The sequence below is a fragment of the Scylla paramamosain genome, chromosome 4 (genome assembly GCF_035594125.1).
Source record: "Scylla paramamosain isolate STU-SP2022 chromosome 4, ASM3559412v1, whole genome shotgun sequence".
NCBI classification, from domain to species: domain Eukaryota; kingdom Metazoa; phylum Arthropoda; class Malacostraca; order Decapoda; family Portunidae; genus Scylla; species Scylla paramamosain.
Window position 1 is genome coordinate 27,019,511 of NC_087154.1, and position 15,016 is coordinate 27,034,526.

The window sequence follows — 15,016 nt, forward strand, 5'->3', positions numbered from 1 at the left end:
TGAAACTCAGCATAAAAGATTTATTGTAAATATATACTGTACATCACTCTTGTTATCTTATTTTGTCTGTTTATGCTACACGTCTTTGTCTTCTATATGGTTCATCAAATAAATTTATTAGATACTGGTCTTTTTGCCTTATACACACACACACACACACACACACACAACTTTCCCATTTCTGCAAATGACAACCAAATATTCCTCATCACCATCACCTCTTCTGCATGCTTTAATTATCTGTACTACTTAAATACGGTACCCTCATGTTTACTGCTTAATCCTGTCACAATACTGTCTTGCAGGTACATGAAATTAGAGATACAGTTTTCTGGGCAAAAAAATGTATTAAATTCAATGTATAATTATGTACATTGACTAACAAGGAGTTTGAAATGAATAAATACACTAAAATATATTCATCTGTCTCATTCTTGTGCATTTCCTTTCCTTGACACTTTTTTCAGCAGCTGGAGCCACAGATGGCTATAAGGTTGCTGAAGATGAGAAGCAACAGGAGGTAATCTCAGTGCTCTGTTGAGTCCAGGATGCATAAGTAGCAGATTTTGAAGCAGTCCACACACACTAGAGGTCACCCAGTAGAGTGCTACACACTGAAATAAACAAACTTCCTGTTACTGCAGTCTTAAACTATTAAAACTTGAATTATATAAGAATAACTACTGTACAACCCCTCCCTCTCTTTAAATTTGACATATCTAAACAGATATTTGAAGACATTTTTTCCAGTCTCCTATCACAGCAAGATATTCTTGATAATTTTATATATATACGAGTGTATATATATATATATATATATATATATATATATATATATATATATATATATATATATATATATATATATATATATATATATATATATATATATATATATATATATATATATATATATATACAATTATCACAGCAAGATATTCTTGATAATTATATATATATATATATATATATATATATATATATATATATATATATATATATATATATATATATATATATATATATATATATATATTATTTATTTATTTATTTTTTATGTAGGAAGGGCACTGGCCAAGGGCAACAAAAATCCAATAAAAAAATATGCCCACTGAAATGCCAGTCCCATAAAAGGGTCAAAGCAGTGGTCAAAAATTGAATAAGTGTCTTGAAACCTCCCTCTTGAAGGAATTCAGGTCATAGGAAGGTGGAAATACAAAAGCAGGCAAGGAGTTCCAGAGTCTACCAGAGAAAGGGATGAATGATTGAGAATACTGGTTAACTCTTGCGTTAGAGAGGTGGACAGAATAGGGGTGAGAGAAAGAAGAAAGTCTTGTACAGCGAGGCCGCAGGAGAAGGGGAGGCATGCAGTTAGCAAGATCAGAAGAGCAGTTAGCATGAAAGTAGCGGTAGAAGACAGCTAGATGTGCAACATTGCGGCGGTGAGAGAGAGGCTGAAGACAGTCAGTTAGAGGAGAGGAGTTGATGAGACGAAAAGCTTTTGATTCCACCCTGTCTAGAAGAGCAGGGTGAAGAGGGGGGGTTCCACTCATAAGTGGAACCCCCCAGACATGTGAAGCATACTCCATACATGGACGGATAAGGCCCTTGTACAGAGTCAGCAGCTGGGGGGGTGAGAAAAACTGGCGGAGATGTCTCAGAATGCCTAACTTCATAGAAGCTGTTTTAGCTAGAGATGAGATGTGAAGTTTCCAGTTCAGATTATAAGTAAAGGACAGACCAAGGATGTTCAGTGTAGAAGAGGGGGACACTTGAGTGTCATTCAAGAAGAGGGGATAGTTGTCTGGAATGTTGTGTCGAGTTGATTGATGGAGGAATTGAGTTTTTGAGGCATTGAACAATACCAAGTTTGCTCTGCCCCAATCAGAAATTTTAGAAAGATAAGAAGTCAAGCGTTCTGTGGCTTCCCTGCGTGAAATGTTTATCTCCTGAAAGGTTGGACGTCTATGAAAAGACGTGGAAAAGTGCAGGGTGGTATCATCAGCGTAGGAGTGGATAGGACAAGAAGTTTGGTTTAGATCATTAATGAATAATAAGAAGAGAGTGGGTGACAGGACAGAACCCTGAGGAACACCACTGTTAATAGATTTAGGAGAAGAACAGTGACTGTCTACCACAGCAGCAATAGAACGGTCAGAAAGGAAACTTGAGATGAAGTTACAGGATAGAAACCGTAGGAGGGTAGTTTGGAAATCAAAGCTTTGTGCCAGACTCTATCAAAAGCTTTTGATATATCCAAGGCAACAGCAAAAGTTTCACCAAAATATCTAAAAGAGGATGACCAAGACTCAGTAAAGAAAGCCAGAAGATCACCAGCAGAGCGGCCTTGATGGAACCCATACTGGCAATCAGATAGAAGGTTGTGAAGTGATAGATGTTTAAGAATCTTTCTGTTGAGGAGAGATTCAAAAACATTAGATAGGCAGGAAATTAAAGCAATAGGATGGTAGTTTGAGGGATTAGATTGGTCACCCTTTTTAGGAACAGGTTGAATGTAGGCAAACTTCCAGCAAGAAGGATAGGTAGATGTTGACAGACAGAGCTGAAAGAGTTTGACTAGGCAAGGTGCAAGCACGGAGGCACAGTTTCGGAGAACAATAGGAGGGACCCCATCAGGTCCATAAGCCTTCCGAGGGTTTAGGCCAGCAAGGGCATGGAAAACATCATTGCGAAGAATTTTAATATGTGGCATGGAGTAGTCAGAGGGTGGAGGAGAGGGAGGAACAAGCCCAGAATCGTCCAAGGTAGAGATTTTAGCAAAGGTTTGAGCGAAGAGTTCAGCTTTAGAAATAGATGTGGTAGCAGTGGTGCCATCTGGTTGAAATAAAGGAGGGAAAGAAGAAGCAAAGTTATTGGAGATATTTTTGGCTAGATGCCAGAAGTCACGAGGGGAGTTAGATCTTGAAAGGTTTTGACATTTTCTATTAATGAAGGAGTTTTTGGCTAGTTGGAGAACAGACTTGGCATGGTTCTGGGCAGAAATATAAAGTGCATGAGATTCTGGTGATGGAAGGCTTAAGTACCTTTTGTGGGCCATCTCTCTATCATGTATAGCACGAGAACAAGCTGTGTTAAACCAAGGTTTAGAAGGTTTAGGACAAGAAAAAGAGTGAGGAATGTACGCCTCCATGCCAGACACTATCACCTCTGTTATGCGCTCAGCACACAAAGATGGGTCTCTGACATGGAAGCAGTAGTCATTCCAAGGAAAATCAGCAAAATGGCACAGTCACAGAACTCGGGATATGGAAAATGTATGGCAGTTGCAAGTGAGAAAATGAAAAATGCACAGTTTGTTAATTAAAAACAACAAAAATTACTCATAACACAAATTTATCAAAACCCCTCAATATGCTGAAACTCATTTCCAAAACCACTAATTTCTCTTCTTGATTCTACTGATTCATTACCAATACATAAATTACTATAATGTATGTATAATCAATTACATTATTTATATTGCCCAATACACTATATTGTACTTTTTAATGTACAGCATACAAAATTTATATGATAGGACTAGTATCTACATTCTTCTTGCATACCATATTTTACTATACACCATTTCTTGAATTTTTCACATTGTCTACCTTTTTTATCATCCTGATTTTGTCTACAATCACTTTTATCCCTCTGGATTCCACAGCTCTTCCACAAGAATTCTTTATTACTTGTCAGCAGCAAGGACCAAATCAGCTTCATAGAGCAGTTCCTAAGGCTATCTATGTAGTTCTACAAAATAACTACAACTGTGAAAAAATAGAGGATCAATCACTGATCCACTATGTTAACCCTTACTTACTGAAGGCACAGCAGATGCAATAGGAATCATGGCCACAGAAATTACACGGAATACATTTGTAGCAATTTTCTGTATTCTGGATCCTTCCTGAATCCTACTCAGAGCACTAATCTGAAAATAAAGATAAAGCAGAAGTGTTGATATGTATTCTAAATTTCACAAAAAATCTATTTGATTCAGACTCATGTTATCTGAAATTCTGCTAAATCAAGATATGCTGATCATGGAAGGCTTTCTCATTCATCTAAGCTGTTTGGATTTCTAACTTACATACTATGAACTAATTTAAAAAGATAGAATTAAGGGCAAAAAGCACAGCCAGTTTTCAATATCAGGCCCTAGTCTTGAAGATAACACTGAGACAGTAAACTTTTACTTTAAAGTTATGTTTCTGAAGTTGTTAACATCAAACTAAAGACAGCTACACCACACACTGTTCTGATGTATCTCTACTCTTTACTTGAGAGAGAGAGAGAGAGAGAGAGAGAGAGAGAGAGAGAGAGAGAGAGAGAGAGAGAGAGAGAGAGAGAGAGAGAGAGAGAGAGAGAGAGAGAGAGAGAGAGAGAGAGAGAGAGAGAGAGAGAGAGAGAGAGAGAGAGAGAGAGAGAGAGAGAGAGAGAGAGAGATTGTTGGAGCTTTCAATTATTATAATTATGTGGTATAGAAGGTGGCAGCCAAGTTTGAATAGACTACCATTACTGAGGATCAGCTGCACCAGTTCTCTAGCTACTTCCCAGGTAGGAGTCTCTTGTTATGCTTATTGGGTACCCTGATAGTGTTGGTCTATACATCAGCAATAATATAAAATGCAAAGGAGCAAGAAGGTACTTACCTCAATAATAAGAAGATTGGTGAGCCCCATAAGCACTGGTAAAATCAAAGAGTGGTCTACATCAGTGAGATTCGGAATCCAACCAAATCCTCCAGTGCTTAGCTGCATGAATAACACCTGGGCAGCTGTAATATTATAGATATAAAATTAAAAGTTGAATAAAACTAGGAATTGAGGTGTAACAAAGCTACTTTGAAAGGTCAAATGAGAGAGCAAGTGAGGAACTGACAGGAGACAGAGAGCAACAGTGGAGTAGTGATATATGGTACACAGCATAAGTTAGGCCACAAGGACAGAAACAAATAGAATGAGTGGATGAAGTATGTTAAACATTTTGAGGTGAAAGAAACAATCCCAGAGGAGAGGTTAGCAAGACATGAGTTGAGATCTTGAGGAAGGAGCTAGGTGCACCTTGATAGATCTCTACCAATAATATATAAAATATTTAAAAATCAAGTTTGTTCTTTATGTCCCAATTCCATGCTTCCACTCTTTTCAATTTGTCTCACCATATTATCTCAAACTAAATCAACATGGCTTTCTTCACTAGCTTATGCAATACTGCATTGTTTTCTTAGTGTTTTATCCAAACTTTTCCATTTGCAAAAACTCAAAGACAATGTTAGAATCAGTTCAATTTAATACTTAGGAAATACACTTTCTCCCAAAGTGTAACTTTTAATATTCTTTTTCATATGACATGTATATACAGTACATTATCTGATAATACTAACACTAAAAGCAGGTAATATAAAATACATATGTTACCATCTAAGTGACTACCTCTGCCAACAAAATATCCTTCTTGTTTATATTTTTCTTATTGTTAATGACGAAGAGGTCCTTAAATAATTCTCCTTATTGTTGTTTGGTGAGGTAGCTTGCTCTGTGTGAGTACAGAAGTGGCTCAGATGCTAATAGCAGTCATGAGATGCAATAGACAGTGTATGGATCAGTCAGGATACATTAGACTTGAATCAAGTAGACAGCAACAGAACCAGAGTGAAAAGCCTCACAGAGTAAAACTAATCGAGAATAAGGCCTGCATTCCTCAGGCTGTATTCTCCTCGTAACATACTCACATTTATCACAATCTAAGAATAAAATCCACATACCTGTATCTTGGTGTGGCATCATGGAGGCCATGTTACGGAGAGAAACTGACATGGAAATCCACAGGGGAAGCTGGACCCATAGAACAGCGCTGGCCTTGAATGGGTGACAGTTGTCTCGAATTATGAGCTCCCTCCACATCTTTTTGGCCTGATGAATAAAGCAGTGTTGTTATAATGGGCTAAAATCACAGTCCTAAGAATTTTAGATGAACCAGACTAAAATGGCCTTTAGAATTCATACATTGCACAGGCCAAGATTTCTGAATTTCTTTTGGACCACTTAATTCCAGGGTTTTTTTTCCCTTGTTCTCTTAAAAACTCTACCATCCATCAGAATGCTTACACCCTCCCAGTTCACCTTTTCTCATCACCATATTCATACTCTCAACTCTCATCCTCTCTTTTCAGTTTACCAACCTCCTCAACACAAGGTTTGCTGTTCAGTAACACATTATATACCCATCTTATCATCCTTGTCTCTGTCCATTTTTGTTTTGTGAATAATGTCCTCCTTTACTAACAAGGTTTCATCAGCATATAGCATGACAATCCTCACATGAACAACATGCTGATGTCCCTTGGAGCTGACAGACAGACTGAGAGAGAAAGAGAGAGAGAGAGAGAGAGAGAGAGAGAGAGAGAGAGAGAGAGAGAGAGAGAGAGAGAGAGAGAGAGAGAGAGAGAGAGAGAGAGAGAGAGAGAGAGAGAGAGAGAGAGAGAGAGAGAGAGAGAGAGAGAGAGCATCTCAGGATAGATAAGTGCATTTCTATTCCATTTTAATTTCTTGCTACTAAGATGTAAGGTCCCAGTTGAGTGCATGAAGAGTGATAAGGAATAGCAGTACTGGTAACTGCACAACTTATACCAATGAAGCAGACCATGCTCATTACATTAAACTACATACATACATATATATATATATATATATATATATATATATATATATATATATATATATATATATATATATATATATATATATATATATATATATGGTGTGAAACTTAATAGGCCATGACTATGCAAGATGCAATTTCAGATTAATAAAATATAATATCAAACAAAAGCTATACAATTAAAACATAAACAAGTAATGTTATGATATCAGAGTATGGTACTAGAATATTAGATCAGATTATGAAAAATAACTGAAAAATAATGCATAAATCATTGCTTTAGTATGAGGCATGAAATTAACATGTATATTTAGAGGCTTGTTCTAGAAAAGTACACTTACCGATCTGTTGAACATGTACCTTGCATGTTTTTCATTCCATCCATATTTCCTTACTGCATAAGCAGTTTCCTTCTTCAGCTCTTGTACCAATTCACTCATTTCAGGTTTGAGGTTCTCTACTTTTGCCATGATGTACTTCTGCAAGACATGAACCAATATAGCTAATTTTGCAAGAGTGAAAATGGGTAAGGGTGATATTCTCAGTAAGAACTTGCAATATAAATTCTGAAATAACTCACAGAAAAGATTACCAAGAATAGTACAAAAATTGACTTATATTGCAAGATCAAAAGAATTTTTGCATTTATGGTTATGATATGCTATTCCTAGAGTTCTATAAAAAGAAAAAGCCATGTAGAGAAATCCATAATTCTCAGGCTGCAAGGACATTCTTATTATATTTCTTTGAACATAAATGTCACCAATCTATCTCTAAAATTAATCTACCTAAAGTAGATCATCAATCACTATTAAATTATCATGATATATGGAGGAGTCCACTATCCTCATCTTTGATATGCATATTAAATTAGCTAGAATTTTTCAACAAAGCTTAAGTACATTATTGCACAATACTGGAACTGCCAGCTATACTACACAAGCTGCTCAGTATTTTTTTTAATAATTCTGTGATCTTACTCATGAACAAACCAAGATATGGCTTAGTTGAATTACGGCCAACAATATGATGCGCAAAATAACATTTCCGAATACACACATAGTGCCCATTCTAAGCTTGATCCCCAATACTCTGATGTAGCTTGTGCACTTTAGCTTTACTATGCATTTATGTGGGGAATGGGATGAAGCTCACAAGATCTCTGTATGCCGACTGACAAAAAGAACCATCCCTAATTTAATACCCTAATGAAAAAGGTTCACAAAAATAAGACAGGAGACTTGGCATCTGGAAATTCAACAGTAAAGTTATGTAACCAGCCCCCTATCTAACTGTGAGTTTAATTCTGTTGTGCTGATGACCCTACACATAAGTAAAAGTGAATAGCTATTGTAAATATCACAATGAAAAGATAAACATTAATTAGGAAATAGATAAATATATACAATGATAAAATTAACAAACATAGATTAGAATTATGGAAATATTTAGATAATACAGCAAGGTACAATCTGACACATAAACAAGGCATTGTTTACAAGTTCAATAAAAAAATATTACATCTTCTCATTAATGAAGCAACAACAGACTCTTACCTGATATACAGCAAAAGGAAAGGTGAGAATACTGCGCATTAAGATGGTAGAGAGGATTATACAGCCCCACCAAGGCAAGTGAGAATAATCATGGATGGCTTGCAGTCCTTCCATTAGATTTTCCACCAGCCGTGACTGTCCCAGAGCTCTGAACCAGCCTGCCTGAGTGACAGCTAAAGAGTCCAGCCATGCCAGAGATATGCGGCGGCAAGGGACGGCAAATAAATACTGGTGTCTGGGTGATGCAAGTTGCTTTAGGCAGCCCCCATGTGCAGGATTTCTACTATTAATAGCACAGTGATAATGGCAAATCTGATTAACCCCTTGCCTTTGAACCTGAAGAAAATCTTTTTGTACATGAAAATATTTCCTTGAGGTATAACACTGGGAATGAGTATTTATTCTATTATGCACTTTATAGCTTTGAGTAATGTTTTTAACAAAGGTAGCATTCTTTTTCTGTGAACATGCTGTATAGAAGTTTCTGCTTGATTTAATGAATGCATGATGATATATATAAAGCATGGTGGTAGGCATTTTCTTATGGCCTGGGAAAGAACACACCACTATTTTCTTCAGCATCAATGATCTGGAAATAAAGGAAAACAAAACAAATATTACACTTTAAAAATTTTTGAAATAGGTTTTATTTCACCATCAGTCTAGAAACTATGTATACTATTATCAACTTTTGTTCAAGATGACATCATACTCATTCTACATGTTAATTAAACATATTCATAAATGACCGTGCATGAAGGAAGCACAGTTACAATTAACCCTCCAGCTCTCTCTAAAGGCAACATTCTTCATGAGTGCCATCCATCTCATCTCTCAATGTGCTGCACCAAGCACTCAAGACATTCAGTAACCAAACAAACCTACACTGTTCCCCCCCCTCATTCTCAGTGTGGCCTGAGACTTGCCAACATGAGGAGTACATTCAGGAGCACAGGTGGTAATGCTTGTGGTTTTAAGGAACCATAGGGAGGTATGTAAATACATCTACCTGTAGTCTTATCTGTATGAGTTTATGTCACAGCGAATAATTACATCCTTGTTCTTGTTGGAATTTGATGGGGCTGTGCAGGTTGTGGTCACAGCCTCTAGTGAATAATTACTTTAACTCCATTAACTCTTCTTCTTCTTGTGACTTCTTTCACTTTCTATTGCTTCATAGGTCCTCCTTCCCTTCAGTGCTTCACTCTGGTCTTACCAATACCTGCAGAAGGAAAACGGAGAGCACAACACAGGGAGCAAAACTATATAGCTAAAATGGTCTGTTTTCTCCATGCCTGTACCTGTACCTGTACCTGTACCTTTTGTCACTCTTACTATTCTCTTTTTTTCTCTCTCCCTCTCCCCTTGATACAAACCCAGCACTGTGAGGACTCCACTGTCCCCCCCCCTCTAGCCCATTATGCCACTCATCTTCTCCTATAATTGTTGTTAGGGAGCCTATCAAACTATCTCTCTCCTCTTCATATCTGACACACTCAACCACGAAATGTTCCACGGTCTCCCTCACCCCTCTGCAACTGTTACATACCTAATCCAGCTCATCCCTTTTCCTAGCTTTTACCTCCAGTGTCCCTATCCTTGCCTTCACTAATAGCTTGCTACCCCAGTCTCCTACATGCCAGTGGCGTGCCTCAGGTCTCTCCTTACACTTATATCACTTTAGTGTAGACTTAGTTTCTATCCCTGCCAGCCATCTTGCTAAACCACCTTCTCCTATCCTTTTTCTTCATCTCCCTGTGTCCTGTCCTACTCCAGTCCTCATTAAGGTTTTCCCTCCTTTTGCATCTATCAGTTTCCCTCCTCTATGAAGACCTAATGTTTTCCCTCACTACCTGTTTCACCCACCTATCCTCATCAAGTCCTTTTTATCTTCTTCAAAAAGATCAACTTCCCTTTAATTATTCTCTCTGAAAGTGCTCCGGCCCATCTCTCCTCTGATGGCTTCTACAGTTGTGCTGTGTGGAGCACCTAACCCCCACCTATGTACTGTGTTCTAGGTCTTCTCTAATTTTGCAAAGTCTACCTCCCATACAGCAAGCTTCTGCTTGCTTCATACTTATTGAGTGATCTGCTCCCTGCATTTATTATCATCTCTGTCATCTTCCTGGCTTTCCCTTAATTTATTATCATTTGTTTTTCTCCTATTCCTTCTTTGCTCACTTCTAGCCCCAGGTAAGTGTACCTAATTACCACCTCTAGTATGTTGTTCCCTAATATCCACTGTATCTCCCCCTGACTATTAAACTCCATTAGCTTGCATTTTCTATTACTGTACCTAACACCTGTACCTAACACCCCAGTCTCATCCATAAATGTTGGCTACATGCAACAGCTCCTGCATGTCCTCCTTACTCTCTGCCATTAGCACTGTCATCAGTATAGGCTAGAAATCCTAATCTCCTAGCCCCAACTTTTACACCTTTCTCTGACATCCTAATCCTTGCAATCAACTCTTCTATGTACATATTAAATAGGGTAGGGTTCATCACACAAACCTGCCATACTCCTATATTATTTTTCATCCAGCCTGTACTAACATCTATCATAAACTTCACCTCATCATCCTCATACAGCTTGCTACCTTCCTGTCCACCCCTCTGTGTATAAGTAGTGTTAGCAGTTTGTTCCTGTCTACCCTATCATAAGCCTTTTCTTTATCTAGGAAGATTGGATTAAGCTCCTTCCCTAGCTTTTTATTTCTTTCAATTATTTCCTTCAAACTAGCACATTTTCTAAACCACCTGTATCCTGCCCAAAACCACTCTGTTCCTCTCCAAGCACCTTATTCTTCTTTATCCATGTCTTCAACTTATCATTTATCACCCACCCAAATGCCTTGGCTAGTATGTTTACCACTGCTATGGGTCTGTAATTATCTATGTCCTCCCTTGACTTTCTTCCTCCCTTGTGTATAAGTGTAACCCTCCTCCTGTTCCAATCCTGAGGCACCTTCCTTATCTCTGGGATTTTCCTGAACAGCCCAATTGATGCTTGTCTTAATGCTTCCCCACCATACTTTATTAAATCACCTATAATGACCTCTGTCTCACCTGCTTTCCCTGTCTTGATAGCTCTCACCACTAAAACTATGTCTTGCTCCTCTTTCTCAACACCATCCATCTTCATTAAATTGATTGTAAATGGAGACATTTCCTGTTTCCTTTTCCTTCTCCTCCTCCTTATGCCAAATAATCTTGCATCAAGAGATGTTTTAATGTAGGAGTTGGTCGATACTCCCACAGTTCTCTGGAGAAACATTCTAAAACTGCCTCTCGTGATCCATCTTGATGCACTGTACTTAAATGTTACAAAACATTGATCCCAAGTGTTTATGCTAACAGTATCCACGGGATCTGGTGATGCACATTCTACAGAACCACCTTGGTTCTTACATGGTAAGTTCGTGCAATCAACCACAACACACGTACAGGCTGGTGTTTTACAACGGCACTACAAACTACAAACTATCTCCCGCCTCAAATTTGTATGCATCCCAGTTCCTCTACCTGTTCATTTACTATGACATAGTCTGCTGCAGACTCACCTCTCCTATCTCTTCATGTTACAGGGTTTTCCAGCTCCCAATTCTTGATCCTCATTCCCGTGGCGCCAGCAAAGTCTGTGATCAGCTGCCCATTTCGGTTGTCTTCTCCATTAACCCTGTTCGGTCCATTCAAATCACCCATTACAACCCACTTATTTAGTCCTATCCTCTCTTTCAAGCTAGTTACTGCCTCATAATTTTTTTTTTTTTATACATAATAATCCCCCCGTCTCCACCCCCATATGCACCACTGTCACCAACCACTCAGTCCCATGCTTTGTGACCATCACTGTTAAGATGTCACCCTTATTGTGTCTTAGTGTGACTTCTACCTCCCTCGTTAACTTGATTTTCTCTTTACTTACCTTCCTTTTCCCTCATAATCACACCCACCCCTCCTTTCTTCTTTCTGTGGAGCCGCAAAGTTTGCAACATTTCAACGGCGCGTGTTTTTTTTCTTTATACTCTCATTCCCTAATGCTATAGATATGTGTATTTTTAATTTAAAATTAAACTTATTTCGCTTTAAGCTAAAAAAATAAACTACTTACAAAATTTTTATGCACATTAATCTGATACATTCATTCAAAGGTGAACTAACGATTTAAAAGTCAACTCTTTACGTTATTTAAAAGAAGCAAAGGCAAAATTGTTAATTTTAAATGTTGAAAATTTTCATGAATATGAATGAAAGTGTCTCTTTTTTTTTTCAATAGAAATAATTTATACAGATGATGCTTCCCGCCCTTCCTCGTCAACAATGTTTCCCGCGCTTTTCAGCATCTCACAGTGGGGGAAGGAAGCGCGTTCTCCTGTTGATTCTGACAAGAGACAATACAGTGTTTAACCATGTCTGTAAGTAATTGTGGTTTATTTCTGAGTTCTTGGGTGCATGTTCATCTCATGCTATATGAACAAATAAATTACATGTCAATAAAAGTAAATGTTTCAGTAAAAATTAAGAACGTAGTCTGAGTGCCACATTGTGTCCCCAGAGCTGAATCTTCTGAGTGGCTTTACCTAAGTTTTCACTAAATATAAATGCGCGACCAGGTACTCGTATTTTGTGTTTGATTATAGCCTTTTTTGCCTCTGCTGAAGGACTATCAAGCTCAGTGTCCGGAGCTACTTATCATTAGAAATACACCTGCTTTTAAGAAACAAAGTAATTGCGTTTTTTAAATCCGTATTATCCTTTGGATAATAGGGATAATGGGTGGGTGATTGAGTTTTCAACCACTACTCATGTGTAGAATATGTAGTAAAGTGAAAAAAAAAAAATAAGGGATGTATTGTGATAGAGGACACTTACCCGTGGTGCTTTAAGAGACCAGCCTTCATCATACAGCCTATAACTTATTTCAGGGAAAATTTATAGCTTATGGTTTAGGGATGAAAAATTGTACTATTTGTACTGCTAATCCTGGGCAAAGTCTTACAGTTATTCTTGTCATATTCTGAGGTTATAATAAGTAAGATTGTCTTGATTTCATGGATTTTGCATGCCTCCATAAAAGTGGTAATCAAGAGTCAGGACTTTGTTTAAAGAATGCTGCAGTTTTATTAACCATTATCACGTACCCCCGGTTTAAATATTTTAGTAAGAAAATGCTGTAAGATCTGTCACTTTTAGTTATGTATCTGACTGTTGTGAAGGGTAGGTCAAGTGACTTCCTGCCTCGTGATCCTATTAACCTGAAAGACATTAGAGAAGCATCACTTCAGGTGTGCCACTCACAATTAACTAGACAGTTTCATATTGTAACTAGCAGCACACAAATACATACTGGAAGATGTTGTATCTGCTGATGTCATGGTCATATATATATATATATATATATATATATATATATATATATATATATATATATATATATATATATATATATATATATATATATATATAGCTTTGCAGTGGTTCCCTCCTTTCTTGAAATATTCATTGATCTTGTGGTGAAAGTTATGTCCTCAGGAAATGCTGTCTTCCATTTCAGATTTCTCTCAGTTACATTCTAGTGTCTTAATATACTGTATTTACTGTTGTGTTCTGTAAATAGATAATAAGATTATTGCATTGTAATGTCTGTTTTACCTATATGGCTGTTACATTAATCAGTGTTCTTATGTCTACATATTTTCATAGTGTAACGAAACTACTGTCTTTTCCATGATTGCATGATTCACATTTGTGTTGTCAGTTTTCTTTCTTTCTTTCTTTCTTTCTTTCTTTATTTATTTTTTATCTATATTTGTTTATTTATTTATTTATTTTATTTATTTTTTATTTATTTTTATTTTTTTTGTTGGATTTGGCATAAGCTAAAACTTCTATTTTAGCTTTTCAAATTTAATTGCATATTTTTTAAATTTGCTTAAATACTTATGTGATATTCTTTTTTTTTATTGAACTGCCTTTTGTAATCTCATTTTCCTTCTTTGTTTTAAGTAATGTTCTGTGTCTGTTTTTGTTCTCATAGTTTCAGGTTTCTTAAGTTTCATATTTCCTAAATTATTATAAGAGAGAGAAAAACTGCTGAAACGTCAGAAACTATAAAGAAAAGAAAATTGAATGACTAAATTGATTATAGTGAAGGTTTTCTATTAGATATCCTTCCAGGACTTTTTACATGTCAGGTAGTCTTATAAATATCATTGGTTCTTTCCTTAGGAGCAACCTACTTCCCCATCCGCTGCCATTAGCTCTCCTGAGCCTACGACCCCTAGCAGGTCAAGTCAAAGACGCAGGCGATCGTCTCGGGGTTCTAATGTGGATCCAGTAACATCCTCCCCTGGTCGTGACCTGCCAGCATTTGAAGATGAGAGTGATCTGATTGGGAATGATGCACCTGTGGAAGAAGAGGAGGATGGAGAAGAACTTTTTGGAGATAACATGGAAAAGTAAGTTTTTGTTCTAGAATTTGTCTAACAGTGTAGTTTAATATAATTTTTAATTGGGGCATTTGCTATGATCTGGAAAAGCTGCCAGATACACCAGTTGACTGAATTTTACACATAAAGGTTGGTCAGCTGGGAAAAATCTTTGTCATTTGTGTGTTATCAAACTAATGAATGAAATATTAGGAACATTTTTTAGCCATCGTCGTCTAGCAGAGAGCAAGAAATATAGCAAAATGAGCTAAATACTGTGTACATTATCTCAAGTCTGGGATGTATTATTACCTTGGGATGAATACTATTTTTTCCTCTCTCCATTAAAGTTGTACAGTTA

General features: G+C 37.0%; 3 protein-coding genes across 9 annotated transcripts in view; 1 reads left to right on the forward strand and 2 right to left on the reverse strand.

Annotated features, from left to right (window-relative positions):
- Positions 1–327: 327 nt before the first annotated feature.
- LOC135099928 (cytochrome c oxidase assembly protein COX18, mitochondrial-like) lies at positions 328–12,277 on the reverse strand. Of its 7 annotated transcripts, XM_064002642.1 has the most exons (9): positions 12,153–12,213; positions 11,788–11,903; positions 9,232–9,444; positions 8,223–8,811; positions 7,008–7,145; positions 5,771–5,918; positions 4,656–4,780; positions 3,824–3,934; positions 328–614 (listed from the first exon to the last, which is right to left on the reverse strand). In XM_064002642.1, exons 4-9 carry the CDS (start codon positions 8,802–8,804, stop codon positions 429–431), a joined length of 1,290 nt encoding a protein of 429 aa, XP_063858712.1. In that variant the 5' UTR covers positions 8,805–8,811; positions 9,232–9,444; positions 11,788–11,903; positions 12,153–12,213; the 3' UTR covers positions 328–428. The 7 variants fall into 7 exon arrangements, with proteins under 7 accessions (XP_063858712.1, XP_063858714.1, XP_063858710.1 ...); XM_064002644.1 differs by lacking the exon at positions 11,788–11,903 and having other exon boundaries at positions 9,276–9,444; positions 12,153–12,249; XM_064002640.1 differs by lacking the exon at positions 11,788–11,903 and having other exon boundaries at positions 12,153–12,249.
- LOC135100149 (uncharacterized) lies at positions 10,959–11,363 on the reverse strand. The gene has a single exon (XM_064003115.1). It carries the CDS (start codon positions 11,361–11,363, stop codon positions 10,959–10,961), a length of 405 nt encoding a protein of 134 aa, XP_063859185.1.
- Positions 12,278–12,524: 247 nt separating the features above from the next.
- Positions 12,525–15,016, forward strand: part of LOC135099932 (DNA replication licensing factor mcm2-like) — a 21,285-nt gene continuing 18,793 nt past the window's right edge. Inside the window, 2 exon segments of the mRNA XM_064002652.1 lie at positions 12,525–12,642; positions 14,456–14,685. Of these exon segments, the coding sequence (XP_063858722.1) occupies positions 12,637–12,642; positions 14,456–14,685 (236 nt within the window). The 5' untranslated portion in view covers positions 12,525–12,636.